General features: G+C 39.2%; 1 protein-coding gene across 1 annotated transcript in view; it reads right to left on the reverse strand.

Moving 5' to 3' along the window:
- LOC149467488 (dual specificity protein phosphatase 8-like) overlaps positions 1 to 18,887 on the reverse strand; it is a 35,192-nt gene that overhangs the window by 13,499 nt on the left and 2,806 nt on the right. The window contains exon 2 of the mRNA XM_089671597.1: positions 2,145 to 2,367. Within this exon, the coding sequence (XP_089527723.1) occupies positions 2,145 to 2,357 (213 nt within the window). The 5' untranslated portion in view covers positions 2,358 to 2,367. The remainder of the gene's footprint in view (positions 1 to 2,144; positions 2,368 to 18,887) is intronic.

The raw sequence follows: 18,887 nt of genomic DNA on the forward strand, positions 1-18,887 counted from the left end.
ACTCTAGAAACAATAAATGGTATTTGGATTGTATTTCCCTTGAGGCATAATGTGACTCTACAACCTTTGCATATACTATTCTATATTGATCTATGATACATAGAGTATCCTACTGTCACCAGCTCTTCTGCAGATCAACAAGTTCAGTTGAAAATGTATGGATGCATTTAAAATTATAATAAAATTAATAGAGTGGATATTTAAAAATCTAAGAACATGTAATCATCTTGGTGCTGACAAACCTTTATAAATTTGTACAAACATATTTTGATTTACTGGAATTTAACTTTCAGCACTCCTGATCCATTTTGGATGTATCCTAGATAATTAAGTGGATAAACTAAAGCTTAGGGTAAAGCAACAAGTATGCTTTAATCCTTTACCCCTAACTAAAACTAGCCATGAATCCTTCATCTACACTTAACAACGTGGATAGAGGAATCCACACTGACAGCACTCAAGGCTGCTTGAATACCTGAATAGTGACTGTTCTATGAAGGATGCAGGCACTGTTCAACTGTTTTATACCTGGCTCCTTTAAAATTTTCAATCAAGTTTTGTCAAGCCAGGTGGTGCTTAAACTTTGGTAGATTCAGAAAGTATTTGGCTGGAATTCGAGCCATGTATTGCCAGCTTAACCGTTTCTTTGCTCCCCAGTTGCTCTCTGTAGCACCAGGAGCCAAAGGAAACACCTGGAACAGCACTGGGACAATCAGACTTGTCACATGGGGATCCATAGCTCTGTGAGAGATAAAACTCCAGTGACTTAATATATACAGGAAGATTTTTACTGCTGGAGAAGACCAAATTAAAACTTTGAAATAAATACAAGGGCCGGTAAATGGATCCCAAACACAGGTAGAACACACTTCAAGTACTGCATCTATTTGTGATGTTTTGGATACTCTGCATTTCCTGAGATCTCACCGTAAGCATTGAAATGTCATCTACATGTCGCAGGTGAAAGCTGGGGGTAAGGCCAGGGCTGGGACAAGGGGTGGCTGCCCTGGGCGCAATGGTTTACTGAAGGGATAGGGGTGCCTTCCTTCTGTTACAAAACTGACAGGGTTAGTGACTGTGGCAGTGATTTTGACAAGAGAGTGACTGCTGGTTCCCTGAACTTGAACATCCTGACTGGGGTTGGGGGGGGGGGGGGCGGTGCAGTTTGGCATCTTTGCCCTGGGCGCTGGATGACCTTGTTCCAGCACTGGGTAAGGCAAGTTTTTTTTTTATAAAAGCAAAAACACACATCTTTAAGAAAAGTTGTGGTTTTTTTTTTTCTCTTACTGCAAGGACTGCTTTAAAGGGAAACCTGTTGCTTTGCTCTTGGTGGGCAAAGCGCAGGTTCACATTAAGGTATACCTAAAAATGAAAAAATGATCATGGTCATGAACAGAACCCAAGTTATCTTAATCCACAACAATTTTTAAACTAGCTGGCCTATATTAAGGCTGGATGACTCAGTCACTTAAAAGTAAGCTGTGTCAAAGTGTACTGTTTACTTGGAGAAATGTAAATGATAACTTGTTTGTGGGACTTAATGCCTTATCGCTCTAACCCTGATATAGTTTTGCAAGCAGGGCTTCTGTTAACTGAAGAAGTGTCCTTAAATAGAGACTCCTATTTCTGGGTGGAGAGAACATTTTTACAGCAGTGACAGCAGCACTAAATGTCCTGTGCGATTGTAGGACTGATAACCATGAGGCATGTGGCTATGTTCCCCCATCTTGGGGAAGGGGGTGAGGACCTGGGAACCATGCTCCCCAGGGGCATGAATAAACTCTATTAAGGGAGAAGTTGCTTAATCCTAGCAGTGCAGATGCCAGAAAAAAAAAAAAAATAATAGTGCTAACAAAAGCAGAGCCTGATTAATATGATCATGTTGAAATTGTGTCATTTGTAAAGCTGCAGTTAGGCATACCTATGCATCAAGCTCAAAAAGCATTTCAAATTACTCTGGTGGTGGAGGAGAACAATGGCATCTCTACTTAAATCTCATGAGTACTACATGTGAGCTTGAGCACACTAAAGGTTTATGGCCCTGGAGGCTGCCAATGAAGTACAGTACCCTGGCTTAGAATCAAAAGCAATGTCACCCAAGAAGTCCTGTGGCTTTATGTACCACTATTAAATCTACCACCAACCTTAGGGTGATGAGGCAAGACAAGAAGCTCTTTAAGAAGACGTTTCCTGGCCAGTTTTGAGCCACAGAGGTTGACAGAACCCACCACATGGAGATTGTTGTACTCGGTGAACGATCGGCAGTCAATTATTAGGACCCCTTCACTGTCCTCTCGTAAGATTCCAGCCAGTTTCTGGGCCTGTATCGCCTGGGGTGGCTTCTTCTCTCCCCCCATTTTTAACAGTCTGTTCAAAGAAAACAAAAATAGAATATACATGTATTAAGTCATGCAAATGAACATGCTTTATTTGCCAATCTTTTAAAATGATTGTTTAGGAACACTTTGCAGCTCAAGTTGTGTATCTAAACACAATGTCAAAAAATAAAGCGGTATGAAACCCAAAACCAAAATGTAATAAAATTGTTTCTTACCAATCATTAGATGTGGTTGCTCAATTAGTTAGGAAAAATAGAACAGATGCCTTATACCCCTTTTCTGTGGTTACTGATTAGTCACAATCGGCTACCAAAGTGTGGAACTTACAAGTATGTACTATTTCACATTGGTACTTTTTTGAATTTGTAGGCCTTTTCTGATAGAGGTATGTGGAAAAATCATGCACACAGGGAGAGGCGCGGTTCTCCATTTTACTCCAAACTTCTGCCTTTTGGTATTTCTCTTAAGCTCTTCTGCAACCACCTGAGGGGGGGGGGGGGTGTATAGATCGTGTGCACAAGAGCCAGGCACGGCCCTCACTGTGTTAAGATTCTTTATGTATCCCGTCATTCCCCCTCCCTCAGGAATGCGTTCAGTATACATTGCTAAGGGGCTGTCTATGCCATCCTTTTCCCAAATAATGTAATTGGCTTACTGTTGCAAGAAGATACCAGTTGATTTTGGGTAGAAAAGAGGCTGTTATGTTTGGTGTGTAGAGAGAGTACAAAAGATCTCCTGCGTTTTAACATCTAGCAGACAGAGAGAAAGGAGAATCTCGCTTTAACAACGAAACTGAGTGCGAGACCAGAAATCCCTTTTGAGCTCATCAGTCTTGAAACTGCTTAACCCCAGGCATCTTTCGGCAAGTACTTATTTACCTAAAACGTCTTTCTGTTGTCTGTTTGCTGTGCTCTGTGTTTGTGTGTATATATATATATATATATATATATATATATATATATACATATATACATACACATACACACACACACATATACACATACATATATATACACATACATATATATATATATATTGGTTACATCTTTTTTTCTGTAAATATTTCTACTGCACCCTTTTGACCTTTTAGTAATAAATTTTACTCTCTGAAAGTGTTGAGCTGTTTCTATAGCTCTTTAATGTAACTTACGAATCCCTGCCGCTGAAGAGCGCTACTATGAGTGTTAAACCCTCTGTATAACCGGTCTGTGGAGATAGCGGTATACCGACGATTAACCAGTCATCCTAGTGTATTGCTGAGTTTCCTCTTTCTCTGTACAAAAAGGAGGTGGTGGCAGTGTGAAGGGTTAATTGCATAATTAACCTGACCCAGTAACAAACACTCCCAGGCTGCAGGTGTGTTGATTGTGGTCCAATTAGCTGGAAAATCGGTGTGCAGGGTGCAGCTGGGCGTGGCATTGTTACGCACGTGACATCGTGGTTTCAGATTGGCTAGTCCTTCGGTCACGAGTTTGGTGAGAAGGTCAGGGGTCTGACGTTCTATCGTCACAGTATGTACAACACTAGTCAGTGTTTTTTTAAATGAAGTACATAAAGGATTACAAATGTAACATTTATACATGTGCATTCACCCACAGTGTTCATGAGGGAGGAGACAGCTAACGAGACATTGAAAAAACAAATCTGGTTAGAATTTGTGAGCAAATTTATGCCGGCAATAGATGGACTGAATCTTAGCTAGTTCAACAGGGACCGAGTGAGATTTGATCCATTTAAAGGCAAGCTTGTTGTATCCAAGTCAATCAATCGATCGACATGGGTACAACCAGTTTGTCTTCAACGTGTTGGCTGAGAAGGCCCCCTGCAGGCAGACAACAATAGCGCTGCGGGAGGGATTCCCCCCATGGTGGAAGGAAAGAAAATGAAATCGCTTATGGCTTGCCTAAGCTACCTTGGGGTCAAGGCTTATCTTTTACATTATAATTGATTAGACCCCCACCCAAGGATCTTTATGGTTTGTTTTATTTTTAAATATTTCATGACAGACACACATACTGGCTTGTTTTTCCCATGGAAATTGCAAGGTGAATATGTCACTGGTACTAGGGTGTCCGTTTATGAACCAGCGGTAATAGATCGCTGCTCAGTTCTCCGGCATTCTCGGAGAACACAGTTCTCCTGAGAATGCAGTTTATGAAGCAGTTCTCCGAACGAAGGGAGAACGGTCTCCAAACGCTGGAGAACGGTCTACAAACTCTGGAAAACGGCTGATTTTACTATAATCTCGCGAGATTACAGTAAAAGATCAGTTTACTAAACAGAGGTAAATTATCTCTGCTTAGTTTGCGGTCCCTCTGATTCTCCAGCTCTGGGCTGGAGAATCTGCAGGGAGAACACAGATCTCCAGTGAAGGGCTGACATGATCTCCTGAGTGTCAAACTGTGAATGACCAGAGAATAGCTGAGATCCGTTGAATCGCAGCTATTCTCTGTGTCATAAACGGACACCATAGTTAGGCAATTAATATACGTGGAAAATTCTCTTCTTCCTGCCAGACCCAGATCAAGACTTTAGATCTTAAACTCTACAACTGGATAATAGTTAAAGTGGAAATATAGCTGTTATTCAAAGAAATTGCTTTTGCAAAACCAAAAAAAAAAATGCAGTCAGTAGGAGCAGCATTCCTAGTAATGCAGCAGCCAGCCCACCATCACACTCGCCCAGCAGCCAGTCCATTCCACACAGCCCCTAATTAAAGTATGTAAATTACTGCACAGATGTCTGGCACTGGCCATCCTCATTAGTATTGTATTGGTCAGTCCATTTTTATTTTATGTATATTATATATTGCATGTTTGTTCTGCACACCCTGGGCCTATTCATGTCAGCTGTAATTCAAATATATAGACTATTTTTCCACAGTCAAGCTTGTAAAATAATATATTAATATTTATTAGTGTCTGCCACTTGACAATCCTAATAGATCATTTTGCATTGTTCGTAAAAATGTATTCTCATTACTTCATTCTGCCTGCCAATCCTTGGCAATCCCAATAGAGCATTTTGGAACTGGCATAGCATTACTCAAGTTGAACCTACCCTTCCAGTTGAGCTACCCCTCTCAGTCCCAGCAAGCCAGATGCCTGTGATGCGTTTCCTGTATGAGAAGTCACCATCACACCATGGGTTATCAAACGAGAAATCTATTGTCACAAAGGGATAGTACAACATTGTAGGGCCTCAAAAACTGTGTTCAAGGAAACAGTCATCTTTTGCTGATCACTATCTGCTGGTGATTTTTTGCAATATTGACGATTTACCAATGGCGGTGCCATCTGTTTGTCACTGTAGGTCTGTACACTTTAAGCAGCATGCTCCATTATAAGACCTTTTTCTGTATATCAAAAGAGGGCCTGAAAAACTGGTGAATACAACAGTTTACTTCCTGGCGTGGCTAACTGTTCACCCAGTGTCTGTATAACAGCTTCTATTTTTATGTCTTACAGGTTGCTTTTAAATCTGCTAAATTAGATTACTTTCAAGAACTACCTTGAACCAGAACTGCTGGTGTTCTGCGACCACATTCACCTATTAGCTCCCAGAGTCCCAGCTCCCAAAAAAAGAAAAGCAAATACAAATTGTCTACTGCTTTACCCTCCCCGCCAGATATCTAAAATCTTTTCAGTATGAGAAGAGGACCTGTCATTCAGAATCAAGGTTGAAGAACAGGTGAGTACAACAGCTTACTTTCTGGAGTCATTGGCTGACTGCCTGGTATGTATAACAACTTCCATTTGTCTCGAAGGACAGGTTTATTCTCCATATGCAAAATTAAATCCCCTTGCAAACATTTACCTGAAAAGAACCAACGCAAACGTTTAACGCTGAGTCGTGTTTAAGCTCCAAAAACAAGAAAGAACTACTCAAAAACTTTCTAGCCCTTAGCTTCCACAGCAGATTTGTGAACCAAGACATGCCTGATCTTTTTTCCAAATTTACTAACCACTAGATTGTAACAGCCTTTCATGACCTGGTTTCAGATAGTGAACAGAGCACCACAACAAATATCAATAGATCCCAATCAGCCCCTTAATGGCACCAATACACACACACACACGATGCAATGGCTTATGCCATCTTCATTGCCAGAAAGGATTGCTTTACTAATGATGCAATACCACTGAAAAATGTAAGGGCAGTTGGGACAGAATGCACCAATGTTAAAATTGGCTCTAAAAATTCTATACTTTATATGTATAATATGAAGCAAGTACTTCATATAAACTACACAAGTAAATGTGTTGCTTTATGTGCTGCTGATGCCTGCAAAGCTGTTCTCAAACTTGTGGGATAACTGTGAACAAATAGTCTCTGACTTACTAAAGGAGTAGAATGTGTTCACTCTGCAAAATAATTTTTCACCATTTCCCTTCAGAAAATCAGCCCCATAACCACAACTAATTTGTACACAGTAGTAAACACCTACAGGCTTACCAAATATTTCAAAAATGTATGCAGGCAGAGAAAAAAAAAAGTACAGTTGTGTTCTACGAGATAGTTAGACTTGCTAGTGTACATTCACCTAAATGTTGATTTCAGCCTAGAAAAAAAAAAAAATACCCTTGCAATGAGGTCCAACCTGGAGTTCAGCTTTAATTCTCAATAAGTACAGGGCACTTTACAGCTATTTTTAGTCAATTGATGATGTTGACTGTTTATTCTCAGTTGAGAGAATCAATATCAAATTACAAGATCCTATTACCAAATGTTATTTAGATGTTACTTACATAGTATGCCCATGTCAACAAATTTTTTCACGCTAAATCACCAATTCTGCCATATTTGAATGACCAAGCCTCTTAGCTGCTGCAAAATTCTGTTAGCACAGTACATTGTCAACCACAAATGCTAGTAAGCTTGCACAGTTACTTATTGATGGTCTTTCACCATATCCAAATTGACAACTTTGGACCCCAGGATAGTATATTCACTGGATACTAAACATAAGTACAACTGGCAAGGATTGATGACCTGTCGAACAATAAAAGTTCCATGACAGACGTCATTACTTTCTATCTGAAAGAAGTTTCCACAGTGAAATAAAAAAAAAATCCTCATAACATAGTTACATAGTTAGTCTGGCTGAAAAAAAAAAAAAAAGACGAAAGTCCATCCAGTTCAACCATGAAATTAAAAAAAATAAAATAATTTATATTCCTATACCACGGGTGATCTAGAGGAAGGCAACAAACCCAGCAAAGCATGATGCAATTTGCTCCTGCAGAGGAAAACATTTATTCCTGATTCCCCGAGAGGCAATCGGATATTCCCTGCATCAACTTTACCTATAAATGTTAATTTCCAGTTATATTCTGTGTATCCAAGAAAGAATCCAGGCCTTTTTTTAAGCAATCCCCTGAGCTGGCCAGAACCTACTCTTGAGGGAGTCTATTCCACATTTTCACAGCACTTACTGTAATACAATTGTTAGACTGCTTTCAGTACTAAGCCCCCAAACAGATCCATAGCAGAATCATCCCAAAAATTGTTCAGTTGGTCATTAGCTTCCAACAAATTTTAAACCCTTTGATATAGTACAGTCTGAATACATTGAATATCAAGTATGTGACTTGAGTCAGTTTTTCTAGATTATGTCCTATGATGAATACTAAGGAGGCAAACCGAGGTTCAGATATCTTGCACCATTCACTAAGACCATGCTGGCCCTGCTGATAAGAGAGCTACTTTTGGCAGTGAACTTAATGAAATCAGATATTTGAAATAAACTTTCAAATACCCATGCTTGAAGGTCTTCTGCCTGTAAAAAAAAATGGTCTTGCGAGAATAATCAAAACCATGGAATACAGTGGGGTCGATTTACTAAAACTGGAGCACTCAGAATCTGGTGCAGCAGTGGATGGTAGCCAATCAGCTTCTAACCTCAGCTTGTTCAATTAAGCTTTGGCAATAAGACCTGGAAGCTGATTGGTTTATATGCAGAAGTGAGCCTTATTTTGCACTCTCCAGCTTTAGTAAATAAACCCCAGTGTGTCTCTTGACAAAAAACTGTCCAAGAACCAAAAGGTTTCAGTAAATTATTTTTTTTGCACTTACATGAAAATAATGTGTTGTGGCTTTAGGACTACTAAGGCATATTGCTGTATTCTCTGTCTTAGCTTCTTGAAAAGGACCCATTTACACCAGCACCAAATGATGCAGTGCAGTTAATGCCAATCAATGTGCACTGCGTTAGGCTAGGTTCACACCTATGCAGTTTGCGTTTGATCCGTTTTCTTTTTGCGGTGCGTTTTTGCCGTGTTTTGCATTTTTTTCCCCCAACTTGTTGCTGGGCAAAATAAAAAGCATTAAAAAAATGTACTACTTGCTTTTCTTCAGCATATCCATTGAAGTCTATAGAACAAAAAACGCAACATTTTGCGTTTAAAAAAGTCCCTGGCCATTTCCAAAAAACGCACTAGGTGTAAATGTGTAGATGTAAACCTGTCCCATAGGAAATCATGTTAAATGGACTGCTGTGCATTTCTGCAAAACGCAGTGGACAACTCATAGGTGTGAACCTAGGGCAGGCCATTCATTTGAATAGGCTGCCTAATGCAGCCCAACAGACTATAAATTCTGCATGGAGCATTTTCAGCAATGCATTTTATAGGGAGGTTGCGCTGGGGTGCTACTCAGAATGAACAGCCCCAGGACTTGAGTGTGAATAGGCTCTAAAACCATTACTCTTATTAGCAACGCTGCATTGCACAACAGTACATAAAGGAGCAACAGACTCACCTTTCAGGATTCTAAGCAAACTTAGAGCAATAAAGCTGGAAGGTATTTGCCAAACTCAAACAGCTTCCTGTTAACTCTACAGAAACTTTCAGGCCACTCTAGATGGAGCAAACTTCTTAGAGTGAAATCTAAACCTACACTTTAAAAAAACTGGAAGCAGGCAGCTTTATTGCAGTAGATACAGGCTTTTAATTCTTCCATAATAAAACTAACTTAACTGCCTGTTCTTTTGTCTAAAGAATGTACACAGAGCCTTTAGGCTCCATTCGCACTTGTGCAACTCTAAAGTCACACTGGAAATCCTGCGACTTTGGAGTATTTGATGCAACTTTACACTCTGGCACTCAAGTTACATCAAATTTGCATCAAAGTAGTACAGGAATCTTTTCTAAGTCGCATAGATTCAAACAGGTGCTATTGAAAACAATGGGCTTCGACTTCTCATGCTACATAATGTGTCCAAAGTCACATGACAAGTCGCACAAGTGTGACAGCATGAGCCAGCTACTCCCGCCCCCTCCATAGTTCAGTGCTCCAGTGTGTGCTGGAGGGGCAGAGCAGAGAGCCAGTGACTAACAGTGCTCAGAGCAGACCTGAGAACAGAGAGGTCAGTGGTTTTTGATCGCTCAGTTCTCAGTGTAGAGCTGATGGGGGACAGCAGCACCACTGAGTTGATGCTGCAACCATCTAGGCGAGTGTTTTTTTTTTATTTTTAAAGTTACCTATAGTTCTACTTTAATCAAAAAATTGGCACAAAATATTTATAAACTTAACTCTTAGGGGGTTTCTTTTATTATAAAAATTGTGATTTAAATAAAAAATGCAGCCAATTTTCAATAGATGTTGCAAATTTGTGCGTTGCACTATATTTTTGTTCAAATCGAAACAAAGAAAAGAAGGGTTTTTGCTTACTGCATGGTGGAAGACATCTGAAATAAAAGTAAAGTTAAAGTAATATTAAAGGCAATTTTTTTTTTTAAGATAACAAATGCGTTATATTTATCTGCTCTGTGCAGTAGTTTTGCGCAGAGCAGCCCTGATTCTTCTCTTCCCTCCCTCCTGCCAAGTGCCTCCAGAGCAAGCAGATTGCTATGGTGGCACCCAAACAGGCTTGCTCCCAAACTGTTGCTCTCTGCTCTGAGTATCCATTCACACACAAAGCTGTGGTTGACCCCCACTTCCTTTCTCTCCTCATTGGCTCACTGGCTGTGACTGACAGCAGCAATAGCCAATTGCTGCTGATTCAGCCAATGAGGTGGGAGAGTCCCCAGAGAGCCGAAGCTCTCCTGCACACTGCTGGATTGTGATGGGGCTCAGATAAGTATTGGGGGGAAGGGAGGCTGCTGCATGAAGGTTTAAAACCTTAAGCCTTACAACCACTAATATTTTAGAATACTTTCTCCACACAATCACCACAGCAAAAACAATAAGGACAATACAGTGTACGCTCTCAGAACCCAAGAACAAAATTGTAATGTATAGTATCTTACCAAGTTGATAGATGTGGTGGTTTTATGACTTTTTTTTTTTTTTAATTTCCAGCTGATGATCTTAATAGTAACATACCTCTTGTCCCAGGGTGACAACGCTCACCTCACCTGTACTCTATGGAGCAGAGTTGTCAGCCTAAGGCAAAAATACAGAACGGGGGGGAGGGGGGAGTGGATACCTGGTTCTGATAGGTACCTGCTCCCACTTCTGACTCAGTTCACCGTAGCAAAGTGAGCTAGAAGTTTTGCCCCCCCCCCCTCCTTCCTCCTGCAGTCTCCTGGGAACCTTCACAGGTTCCAGAAGCCTGTCGGACTAATCAGGGTGCGCAGCACGACTTCCGCATGCGCAGTGGGCACCTGGCTGTGAAGCCGCAAGATGTCACAGCCTTCTGCCCACAATTGTAATGCTGGCACCGAGGAGAGAAGGGACAGCACAAGTGAGCACATCACTGGACCCTGGGACAGGTGAGTGTGTGCAATTAAAGCCAGCAGCTACAGTTTTTGTAGCTGCTGACTTTTAATAAACCACAAAAATGACTGGAATTCAGATTTAACAAACTATAAATGAGCCAATAAGAGATCATTGTTCGTGTTTACATACTAAAGGGACTCTGTTCGAATTATGCTCACTAATACTCAAGGCTGCTTTCAATTTATTCATTGCTATATATATCCCAAGCTGGGAATAGTTTTGAGATCGGGTCCACATGTATTGAAAAAAAAAAAGTTTAACCTCAAGCATTTCAACTGTAACAAGTTCAGCTCTGATTTTCTCTTTAACGACAGACTTATTCATTCAGCAGTAACTTAACTACCTAAAGTGTTACTAAACCCACAACAGTAAAATCAGTCTGTATATGCAGTAAAGCATGCTTGTTATACTCACCGTGGAACCTAAGGGGTTAATCCTGTGCATTGTGTAAAAATGCTGTTTGAGCCTAACTTCTCTGATCTTCTTCTTCCAGCGTCCCTCTCTTATCTCCTGATAAGACATTTCATGTGGAGACACTCTGCACATGCTCAGTTTGGTGTGTATTTCTAGAGAGGTTTTTTGGGGTTTTTTCTTGTGAGAGTGCATGTGATCAGCCAGTCAGCACTGTCCAGACAGAGGTCAGGAGTTCTGCATCCTCCTAGATCAGAAAGAAACTCCTCCTACAAGCTTTAACCAGTGCTTTGCTGAACAGTGATAGAAAGCACAAGACTGCTCTAACTGCTGATGAGAACAGGTATTTACATATATACAGTGGCTATAAAAAGTCTACACACCCCTCAGAACATTTAAGAACATTTTCAACCTTTAATGTGACCTATAAACTGTACAACTCAATTGAAAAACAAACTGATATCTTTTAGAGAGGGGGGGAGGGGAAGTAAACAAAAAACTAAGATAATGTGGTTGCATAAGTGTACAGACCCTCTTATAACTGGGGATGTAGCTGTGTTCAGAATTAAGGAATCACATTCAAAATCATGTTAAATAGGAGTACCTGCCATCATTTAAAGTGCTTCTGATTAACCCCAAATAACGTTCAGCTGTTCTAGTAGGTCTTTCCTGACATTTTCTTAGTCACATTCTACAGCAAAAGCCATGGTCCACAGAGAGCTTCCAAAGCATCAGAGGTATTTCATTGTTAAAAGGTATCAGTCAGGAGAAAGGTAAAAACAAATTTCCAAGGTATTAGATATACCATGGAACACAGTGAAGACAGTCATCAAGTGTAGAAAATATGGCGCAACAGTGACATTACCAAGAACTGGACATCCCTCCAAAATTGCCGAGAAGAATACTGGACTGGGAGGCTGCCAAGAGGCCTACAGCAACATTACAGGAGCTGCAGCTATATCTGGCAAGTACTGGCTGTGTGGTACATATGATAATAATCTCCCATAGTCTTCATATGTCTGGGCTATGGGGTAGAGTGGCAAGATTAAAGTCTTTTCTTATGAAGAAAAACATCCAAGCTCGGCTAAATTTTGCAAAAACACATTTGAAGTCTCCCAAAAGCATGTGGGAAAATGTGTTATGGTCTGATGAAACCAAGGTTGAACATTTTTCCCATAACTCCAAAAGATATGTTTGCTGCAAAAACAACACTGCACATCACCAAAAGAACACGCTACCCACAGTGAAGCATGGTGGTGGCAGCATCATGCTTTGGGGCTGTTTTTCTTGAGATGGAACTGGGGCCTTAGTCAAAGTAGAGGGAATTATGAACAGTTCCAAATACCAGTCAATTTTGGCACAAAACCTTCAGGCTTCTGCTAGGAAGCTGAACATGAAGAAGAACATCATCTTTCAGCATGACAACAACCCAAAGCACACATCCAAATAAGCAAAGGAATGGCTTCACCAGAAGAAGATTCAAGTTTTGGAATGGCCCAGCCAGAGCCCAGACCTGAATCTGAAAATCTGTGGGGTGATCTGAAGAGGACTGTGCACAGGAGGTGCCCTCGCAATCTGACAGATTTGGAGTGTTTTTGCAAGTTAGAATGGGCAAACATTGACAATTCAAGATGTGCCATGCTGATAGACTCATACCCAGAAAGACTGAGTGCTGTAGTAAAATCAAAAGGTGCTTCAACAAAGTAATAGTTTAAGGGTGTGCACACTTATGCAACCATATTATTTTAGTTTTTTATTTTTACTTCCATCCACCTAAAGGATATCAGTTTGTTGTTCAACTGAGTTGTACAGTTTATAGGTTACATTAACCTCCCTAGCGGTCTGATTATGTCCATATTTCTGTGCTCAAAGCGGTACTTTTTTTGCATGGAAATATGTATTTTTTTTATTGTAAGACTGTAATTTTTAGGAATAACTCACTGAAATCTGTCCGAACAAGAGCCTAGTAAACATCCCGGGTATGTTAAAATTTGAAACACGAAATCATAAATTATAATTTAATAATCATTAAAAATAATAATAAAATAATAATACATTTAATTCAATAATATAATCAAACCAGAAACACTGAAATTTGAAATATAGCACCAAGTTCGCACATCACTGAGCAAAGTCGCAAAATCGGTTTCAGTGTCTAATGATGAACTTCCCCACGAATCATCACTCAATTCTGCAAGTAGTTCTAATTTACTATTGCTGTTCTCTAGCCGGTCTAAAACTGATTTTGACCTAAAGGGACGCTTTTTGGACACCATGGACATTTCTCAGTTTCCAGGCAGAAAGAACAGTAAAAATGCAGGCAAGGCACAGGATAAAGCACTAGGGACAAAATGTATGTGAAATGGTTTGATACAGCAATGTTTTACTATGTTATTTTAGGGAATTTAGTGAATGTCACTTTGTCATTTTCAAATTTCCCGCCGTTCCGTGCCCGTACGTCCCGATGTCGCAGGGGACGGAACCCAGAAGACAGATGCCAGCATCCGCCGGAGGACAATACATGGGACACTGCAGGAGAGACATGGCGGGAGCACAGGACAAGGTAAGAGAAGAACAGATCCCGGAGCAGCACCGCATGGGAAGCCCTAGTGTAGCTCGGGGTTACCACTTGTGGTACTGAAACTTTACCCCGAGCTACACTTGGGAATACCGCCAGGGAGGCTACAAGTGGAAAAAGTTCTGAAATTATTTATCTTTGTCTAATTTTTTTACATCACAGAAACCTGACATTTTAACAGGGGTGTGTAGACTTTTTGTATCCACTGTAGTTTGTCTGGCTGAAAAAAGACAAACGTCCATCGAGTTACAAAAAAAAAAAAAAAAGTTATAATCCTATACCCACAGTTGATCCAGAGGAAGGCAAAACCCCCAGCAAAGCATGATCCAATTTGCTCCTGCAGGAGAAAAAAATCTTTCCTGATCCCATGAGAGGCAATCAGATATTCCCTGGATCAACTTTACCTATAAATGTTAGTATCCAGTTATATTCTGTGTATCCAAAAAAGAATCCAAGCCTTTTTTAAAGCAATCCACTGAGCTGGCCAGAACCAACTCTTGAGGGAGTCTATTCCACATTTTCACAGCTCTTACTGTGAAGAAACCTTTCCGTGTTTGGAGATTAAATCTCTTTTCCTCCAAACGTAAAGAGTGCCCCCTTGTCCTCTGTGATGACCTCAGGGTGAATAACTCTACACCGATTTCACTATATGAACCACTGATGTATTTATACATGTTTATCATATCCCCCCTTAATCTTCTTTTCGCAAGAGAGAATAAATTCAGTTCCTCTAATCTTTCCTCATAGCTGAGCTCCTCCATGCCTCTTATCAGTTTGGTTGCCCTTCTCTGTACTTTCTCCAGTTCCCCAATGTTCTTTTTGTGAATTGATGCCCAAACTTGAACTGCATATTCCAGATGAGGTTTTACTAATGATTTGTACAGGGGTAATATGATATCTCTCTCTCTGGAGTCTGTACCTCTTAATACAAGAGAGGATTTTGCTCGCTTTAGAAACTGCAGCTTGGCATTGCATGCCATTATTAAGCTTTTGATCTATCAGAACTCCCAGATCCTCCTCCACCATTGATTCCCCCAGTTGTACCCCCCCACCCTAGTATGTATGATGCATGCATATTCTTAGCCCCCAAGTGCAGAACCTTACATTTATCAACATTAAACCTCATTTGCCACATAGTTGCCCAATTAGACAGTGCATTGAGGTCGGCGTGTAAGTTGAAGACATCCCGTAATTACGTTATTCCACTGCACAGCTTGGTGTCATCTGCAAAGACTGAAATGGTATTTTTAATCCCATTTCATTTAGCAGTTTATATTTACTAAAATAACTGCATATTCATGTTCGGTGTACTGTGGGAGACCAGATATAGTGAATGCAGGGTCCTGGGTTTAGTAACACTTTAAGACAACAAGAGAAAGGATAAATATAGCCTTTTGGTGTATTGTCTTCAAAGATGCAATTTAATTTTCACTATACTTTCCTAAAAGGCATAAAAAGTCAGACAGAGAAAATACACTTTTTACTGATCTTTGGCCAGTGATTTTAAAATAACAAGTGTTTTATAAATATTGAGTGTTAGTTTTGCTGATTTGCGATTTATCCTATTTATTTTGACTCCAAAATAATGTTTTCCATACCAAGTATGTCAAAGTTTTAGAATGGTTATGTATAGAAAAATCTAACTAACGAAATTAAGGTAAATACAATGGAAATCTGTTGAACAGTAAAACTTTTACAAAAAAATAGCAAACAAAAAATAACTAAGGAGAGCAGAGAGAGGAATGAGATATTGAGGGCTAACTGTGAATAAAAAATAGCAAACGTATTTCATATTCACACCTTTTAGAATAAGCAGAACTGGGATTTTTTTTGTCTTTTTTTAAATGAAAAACATTCTAAAACTGCACTGCAAGTTAATAGTGCATGCTTGTATACGTGTGCAAAACTACGGAGTCTATAAAAAAAAAATATTTGCTGTGCGGATGTCTAGGCAGTCACACATGCAACAAAAATTATTGCCATTTTTTGTAATATGATAATCCACTGTGATTGCCAGTTCCATCAAGTGGCCATAATGCAGTATTTTCCTGAAATACCTCAATACAAAAACAAAACAAAAACACACACACACACACACACACACACACACACACACACACACACACACACACACACACACACAAAATACAGAAATCATTGATGCAAATACTTAAGACACCCGCACAGCAAATTTTTATACACACCCGTATGTGGATTAAGGCTCTCTCAATAGGTTTTCTAGGTACTTTGCATCAGGATTTAGGATTCTCTACAATCATTTGGCTTGATTTCCTCTGGTGTCATTATGCTCCCATATTTGACATAAGAAGTAGAGCACCTCACTGCACAGAACAGTGCAATTCCTCCCAGTCCCATTTTCTCATTTGTTTTCCATGTAATAAAACAAGGGGCTGATAAAAGAGCAGGAAGGAGGGAGGATTAGGTTTGGAATAGAACATCCCCATCACACGCCTATTTCCTGGAAAAGAATGAAAGTAGTTTCTACAGAGAACTTTCTGTAAGGGAATGATTAAGACAATAAAATTGCCTTCATCACCTCCCAGTGGAGGTAATAGAATAGACTGTATGATGGCATGGATGTCATTAAATAAAAGAACACATATCTGCAAGAATAAATGCAAACTTAAATTTAAAAAAAAATAAATACTGGTAAAGATACTGTACTTTACTAATAATAGATACTTTTGTTCTGCTATAAAACAAACTTGGTTTCTTTGGCAACTCCTTGTGTAAAAAAAAAAAAAAAAAAAAAAAAAAAAAAAGATACAGACCAGTTGAATTTCACATGAAAAGAATGGAGGACAAGCTCATTAATGAAAGATTCACCTCCTCCATTCATAAAGTGCTTTTCATTACTGGAAGCCATAATACAGCTTTCATGAATGGGGAAGGGGGACGGAAAGGGCAGGTATAATTGGCACTTTTGAGGAGTACCTATAACAGGTCCGGTTCATTATAACCCCTGCAGCACCGGAAGATTACCGATGCTGGAGTATGGAGGGGAGTGTTGGCAGAGGAAGGAGGATTTCAACTAGCAGTGATCAGCACAAGCGACACTTCCTGTTCTGTCCCTTGTGCTAATAAATTAATAATAATTAAAACAAAAAAGACAAAAAATAACCAAACAGGCTTCAAAGCGTTTTTAAACCCAAGCACATAAACCAAACATGGTTTGTATACATTCATGGAATGTTACAAAAAATAAATAAATACATGTTTTTATACAGTATTTTCTTCTTTCAATTAAATAATTCCAGTGTTAAAATGACTAAGGTTCATCTATTGGCATTTCCTTTTTTAGGAAGACCACACATAACTGTTTAACTGCAGTGCTGTTACCCTTTCCTGTACTTTCCTGAATTGCACTACAAACAGCCATGCAGTAAAATTATGTAATTTCACACTGGAACATGCACATGTCCACATGAAGTTCACAGCAAGGAGGGGATTTTTTTTTTTTACTTCTAAGGCTCTACAAAAAGTATTCTTTAGCTAATGTTTAATTAATTATGTTAGACATGTAGCAAGGCTAATTTATAGTAAAACCGAATATAAACTAATTGGGGACAAAAAAAAAAAAGGAACACAACCTATTCAGATTTCTACTTCTGTGAAAGTATAAGCAAAAGGTATTTGATTGTGACATACCAAAGATTTCACAGAGGAGAGAGATTTTTTTTTAAACTATAATTTTAAAATTCTAAATGTTTTACATTCATCCCAGTGGGTTAGCTTAGTGAATTGATCTTATTGTGGTCTGAAGGTATAAAAGGTATACAAGATTTCTTACAATAGACTAGAAACAAAGCACATGGTTCTGAATGTGACAGTGGTACTGCCAAGCACGCCATTCATTGCAACTGATCTCCACCTTTATGGCTGCCTTGCCAGCTTATTTAGTCATTACATATATTATCTCATAACGACCATCTATTTTCTACTGTGTGATTAGACGTACTATAGATAAGTTACTGCCCAGCAACAGCCTTCTTTGGAGGGCCCATTAGGTCACACTTGAGAGCTCTGGATGTGGGTGAGGTCATGCAGAAAGCTGGGCATGCTACTTGTGATGTAATGGGATACCAAAGTGGTGAGTTATAGCTGTAAATAATCTTTGCTACAGCAGTTAAATATGAATCAGCCACTTAGAGGTTATGATCTACCTCTAGAATCCAGAGTTTCCAGTTATATATAAAGTAAAAATAATTTCAGGATCTTCTTGAACAAAACAAACCTCTTTCTTCACTAGTTTCTCCTTATCTACCCTTAAAATCAAACTAGATGTTGGATGGTTTTTGTTTTTAGTATGCTTTTAACCAGTTATTATACACTTTAAATGAAGAGCAATATTTTGCAGTATGAACCCTGTTAACCTAATGCTCCCAAGTTTTTGAGTTGGTTTTATTTTTTTTACTTTTTTGTAACGATCTGTATTAAAAACACAATTTTGGGGTGCTATAGAGTTGGAAAATATCCTGAAATTTACTTATTATAATACAGGATTTATATAGCACCAGCAGTTTGCTCAGTGCTTTACAATATAAAGGGAGACAATACAGCAACGATACAGTTCAATATAAGAGGGTTAGGAGGGCCCTGCTCCTTGGAGTTTACAATCTAAGTTTATATTTTTATTATATTTCAAGCTACATTAAAGACCATTAACCATAACTACTAAATATATAGTTTCCACTCAATGATTATTATTTTTATAGGCTAAAGGTGTAAGTTCTAAAGTTCATCAGACCATAGCCAACAAATTTTGGCTATTGTTAGAGTCTGTTCACACCATTGTTCCAGATTTGTTTCATTACCTA

The sequence above is a fragment of the Staurois parvus genome, unplaced genomic scaffold, assembly GCF_062004578.1.
Source record: "Staurois parvus isolate SC_StPar_1 unplaced genomic scaffold, SC_StPar_1.0 ptg000108l, whole genome shotgun sequence".
Lineage (NCBI taxonomy): Eukaryota > Metazoa > Chordata > Amphibia > Anura > Ranidae > Staurois > Staurois parvus.